The sequence below is a fragment of the Anoplophora glabripennis genome, unplaced genomic scaffold (assembly GCF_000390285.2).
Source record: "Anoplophora glabripennis isolate ALB-LARVAE unplaced genomic scaffold, Agla_2.0 scaffold854, whole genome shotgun sequence".
In the NCBI taxonomy this organism is placed as follows: Eukaryota; Metazoa; Arthropoda; class Insecta; order Coleoptera; family Cerambycidae; genus Anoplophora; species Anoplophora glabripennis.
The window spans coordinates 9,767-15,204 of NW_019417074.1; the positions used below are offsets into that span (position 1 = coordinate 9,767).

At 31.6% G+C, this 5,438-nt stretch overlaps 1 protein-coding gene across 1 annotated transcript in view; it reads left to right on the forward strand.

Moving 5' to 3' along the window:
• LOC111692138 overlaps window positions 1–1,817 on the forward strand; it is a 4,789-nt gene extending 2,972 nt beyond the window's left edge. Inside the window, exon 2 of the mRNA XM_023455899.1 lies at window positions 1,385–1,817. Coding sequence (XP_023311667.1) covers window positions 1,385–1,768 — 384 coding nt within the window. The 3' untranslated portion in view covers window positions 1,769–1,817. The remainder of the gene's footprint in view (window positions 1–1,384) is intronic.
• The last annotated feature ends 3,621 nt before the right edge of the window (window positions 1,818–5,438 follow it).

Consider the following 5,438-nt stretch of genomic DNA (forward strand, 5'->3'; position numbering starts at 1 on the left):
AAGGATCTTAATTTATGCCTTTGGTTAGCGGTTGTTTTGTATTTATGTTTGGGTAGTAAGAGCAACGATCGTGGGTTTCTCTGCCATGCTCTTTCCCCGCAGGAGCTCTAGGTGAGCCTGGCACTCTCCTTTTATGTTAAATGGTTGTTAATGTTTTTGTTGTTCTTTCTATTTGTCACATGTTTAATTTGAATTGTATGTAAATAAAGGTTAGGTGTATTTACTCTGCTTTTGTTATATATAATTAAACCATACATCCCCTCTACAAAGTTAGTAGCCAGCGCCTTCCGGTAAATTAAAAAAATAGATACACACAACGTAGGTAGTCCTTATGACGATCACATCTTTTTGGCCACAACTACGTTTACTTATTTTTTGTCGAACCTAGGGTTGTTATACTACAGTATACCTCTGCAGTTTGGTCTCCTTATTATAATTGTTACATAACATCATTAAACAAAAGTACAGAGGAGGTTCCTTAAATCGGCTAGTTTCATCTTAGTACTAGCTTTGAGATTTCCTCAAGATTTATTATTGGATAGGTTTAAGATGCATAGTTTAATTAGGAGAAGGGTTATGTATTCGATAATGTTCTTGTACAAAATGATCAACCACGATATTGATTGCATTAAGCTTACAACGCAAATAAATTACCGTATTTCTCGCATAAATGCTATTTTGTTCAGTCTTCCTCCTTCGCGCACAAACATGTTGCGGTGATTTCCTTTACATCAAATGCTTTATAATTATCATAATATGGAAAATAGCCTGGACATATTCAATATTTTTATTGCACATATTAAAAGAATTTTCTATTCTCACAACTGAGTTTTCGGTTATTTCTTTTTTGTTTTTGTGTTACTTATGTAGTTGTTTGTGTTATATTCTTATTTAGGATGATTTTTAGATATACTAATTCTTATGTGACTATTGTTTCTGATTAGCTTTGTATTTTTTGGTAAATTTTTATTTTTTACTTAGGTATTTTAAATTTGTGTGCTTCTTGTTGTTTATGTGTATTTATTGTAGCTGTAATATTCATCCTGTAATTGGGTTTCTACGTTGGGTGAATTAAAATTAAATAAATAAATAAATAAATAAATCTTTATCGATATAATATTAGAAATAGACCGCCATGCTGTCGTATAATGAAAATAATTTTAAAATACAGATGTAATCCCATCCAACTTTTATTTTTTTATATCTCAAATAGTAACAGAGCTGTTCTAATTCGCCTTATATCTATGTAGTTAGATATTTAATCAACTGAGCCTCTGGATGATTTTACTGAATCAAAAAATACACTTTGAAATTTTCTTTATGTTTTTATTTTATATTTATATATTTTTAGATCTGTTTTAAGTATATAATTCGTTATTTTCAGATAATCCAGGCTAATGGAGAACGCGATCCACGACTTCAGTCGTGTGTCGAAAAATTTATTGAACAGGTCGGTAAATTAAGCTCAAATAAACTGCCAAGTTGCTATGACGTAGAAAAATTAAAACAAGGGAGAAGTGATATAGCCGTATTCGAAGAATTTTATAGTCAGCTTCCGTCCAAGTGCAAAAAGCCTAATAAAGAGAATATAGTCGATTGCTTAAAAATAATAGGTCAAAATATAAATTCAAAGAGTGACGAAATGAAGGCCGCATTAGTTAACAGCATTCATTCATTTTTCGCAGGAGGGAAACACTGTATTGATAATATCAAAAACGTATTCACAAATTTAGACAAATACGTATTAAATGGCTGTCAAGAATTATAAGTTTTTAAACATTTTGTTGTTATTAAGAAATACATGTGTTATTATTTAACTGCTTTAATATTTTTTATTCTCCTCATGCCCAATACCTATCCTTAACAAAATGTTATGTAAATCATGTGTGTTACAAAAACAAAGCAAGCCTTGAATAAAGCTATAATGGAGTTGAGGTGAATTCAAATCGTACAATCATAATACAGAGTATTATAAATGTTTACAAGCCACGTGACCTCCGAATTTAGGCAACCCAACATTGCAGAATTGGTACTGGTAACGAAAATTCCCTAGATATTGGCGTCACCAATATTAATGACACGTTTACAATGACCAAGGACAAATCATTACGTCTACGCTCGAAATAATGCGATCGCTGATTGGTTGAATAATATCTCGTGAATAATTACACCAATCATAGCCGGTGACACAGAACGTTGTGTTTTAAGGTAACCTTGATCTTACTATTTTAATAATTTTTAATTTTACCGAAATTTAATGGTCAACATGAAAAAAATAAAATTGTTGTTCCAAACAACATTATTGGTCATGTAGCTTGTAAACATTTATGAAGGCTCTGTAGTTCTTGTTAAGATTCTTAAATCATTACGATAGTAATAAAATAAAAAGTAGAAGTAAGACAAAATTTATTATTTAACCATATTACATAGATACATCATGAGTAAAACATAAGTAAAAAAAATATAGGAATACAAATTAAAAATCTTATAAGTATACAAATAAAAACTTTTAACTACTATGATTAAACTGAGTGTTTAAAAATTCTTGCACTATATAGAAACAATTTATAAGCAAATATTTTTTAATTTCTGTCTTGAAACACATCATATTGAGCTCTCTAATAGAAAGTGGCAACCCATTGTAAAGCCACAGACAAAATAGCTATCGCCACAGACCGCTCCTGGAATAGGTCAACAGTTTTAAATTTCCGAATTGCCGGTAGAGTACACCACCAGCAGAATTTCAGGAATAATCAAATACAGCGGCCCATATACCTAAGTAACATATAAACAAGACTTTGGTAATGTTGCCAGGCGTACTTACGGATTTCTTTTGTACGCTTTTTTTTATCAATATCTGTTTTTTGCGTTACTGTATTTACTTCAATGTATGATGTAGGTATTGATAAAAATGTTTTTAAAGAATCAACGAATATCTATGTATGTATCATATGATATTCTGCAGTGGTGTTACAATTAAGTTATTTAATCATAATTTCGTTAATTAGCTACCTACTATTTTCATTTTTTGGTATTGAAATACTGCAGAAAATATATTTCCTCCAAATAAACAAAATTCGTAATAATATTTTAAACAGCTTGTAATATAATTTTTTTAATATTTGATGATGACGATAAATTTATTTAATATAGAAGGTGGGTTATTAGTACGTCGCGGAATGTAGGTACAGGTTTTTTTTGTATTTTGACATCCACTTAGGTTTAATAATTAAAGATAGAAAGAAACTTTAAATACAAATGTACGACTTTTCCTTTATTTGATTTGACATAAATACTGGCATAAAATATATATGTTTAAAATAAAAAAAATCATTAAAAAAAATTAAAATTCATCCTTTTGAAAATAACAAACAACGCTTTTTATAACTAACCTTTACAACAACATAAGCAGAATAACTAAAAACGAAATAACATTAATATACCTACAATTTTTACAAACCAACATGCAAGTGATTGTGATGATACAGTTGAAAATATGTTTCAATTTACTATTAATTGCTTCAAAAGAATTGCAGGTAAAAAGAAATATGTCTAAAGGACTGACAATGAGATCGGGGCTGTTTTCTGGCCACCTAAGGTTTCTAATAATATTATTTAGTGTTCGTTGACGGGATTCTTCCTCCAAAATAAATTTGCCGATATTCCTGAAGAACTTTTGCACATTATTGTTATTTGAATAATACAGTTAATTATGTTTTATTTTTCGTCATCAGAATAACCCATTGTAATTTTTTAAATTTTTTAAATTAAAATGGGTTATTCTAATAATGATAAATCCCATGTATTTTTAAAAGAAGGTTCGTTTCTGTCGTATTTGTCTGATTGTGTGCGAGAGAGATAGAGTTATAGTCTGCGATAGAGATAGAGTGACTTTGTCCTCATAGAGAGCTTATCTCTTTCTCTCTCTGCTGCTTCAAGAGTCTCCCCAGCAATTTCAGGACACCTAGGGAGGGAACGTGGGGTAGAGCGCGTGGCCTTGTTAAGCCTTCGTTATCGATCGTAACTCGGAAATGGCTGGAAATATAAACAAATTCCCCTTGGTTCTGATTGTGAGTAGAGCACTCGGTGGCTGACGCAGAGCGGGGTGTCACAATATATGAAAGAAAAAAAAAACAGTATTTGCTTAGACGCTTAAGTATCAAAAAATCTCCCATGGTGAACAAATAAATCTCCCAAGGTGAACGAGTGAAAAACGTCAAAACCCGCATGTCAAAAAAAAAATCGGGACCAACGGTGTGTGACGTCATAGGATAAAAAAGTGTTTATAAGTCGGAAACGGAGCGTTGAATCGAAAAAATAATTGAAAAATGTCAACCCCTCCCTCCCGGGTTATATATGTTCCTTCTGCGTTGAATGCAAAAGGTCCGAAGTCCGTATGTCGAAAATAAATTCTGGAAACAAAAGGTATGTCGTGTTATAGTAAAATGGTCGTATAACTCGGAAACGGTGCGTTAAATCGAAAAAATAATTGAAAAAATCTCCCCACGCCCCTGGTTCTGTATGACACTTCTGCGTTTAATGGAAAAGGTCCGTATGTGTAAAATAAATTTCGGAAAGAAGAGGTGTGTGAGGTGATACAGTAAAAAAGGTCTTATAATTCGGAAACGGTGCGTTGAATTGAAAAAATAATTCAAAAAATCTCCCCACTACTCTGGTTCTGATAGTCCGTTCTGCATTGAATGGAAACGGTCCGAAGTCAGTATGTCGAGAAACAAAAAAGTTAGTCAAAAATTGCAACAGCAGTAGCGAACGCATTATCTTATCTCTGTATTGATTGATGATTTGTTGTTTTTTTTTAAATACATTTCGTATTCAACTACTCCTTGAGATTCCAGCAATCTTACATTATGTTAATTTTTTTGAACACCTTGTGTCACAAATATGAGCACTACCAATGACATGCATGATATGCAACACTGGTGTCAATAATTATTTTACCTATCTAAAGAAATCAACAATAAGAGGCAATACCCATCTAAGGATCTGTATAATGCAATTTTTTTAAACATAGGTGTTAATATCGTACCATATTGGAAGTCGACGCACAAATCTAAAAACATTAATTTCGAGTTTTTGAATTTTCCCATTCCAAGGTGATATAAAATAAATAACTAATTAGGTAAATTCATAGTTTTAATTCAAACTTGATTTATTTTATTTAACATTTAAGGCAAATGTGATTTCTAAACACAAGATAATTTCCTTATCTCTTTAATTACATAATTGAAAGCATTAAATTTATTTAGCAGTTATTATTTGGCAACAAAGCCACCCCTGGAACTGCCGCCTATTAGCAAGTAGAAAAGTTACCACGCTAAATTTTATAGCTGGCTAAGGAGACCCTGCTTCCATTTCGGGTTGCCAATTTCCAGCATTTAAGTAGCAGTCTGTAGCGATACGCTATATTGTCTGTGGTA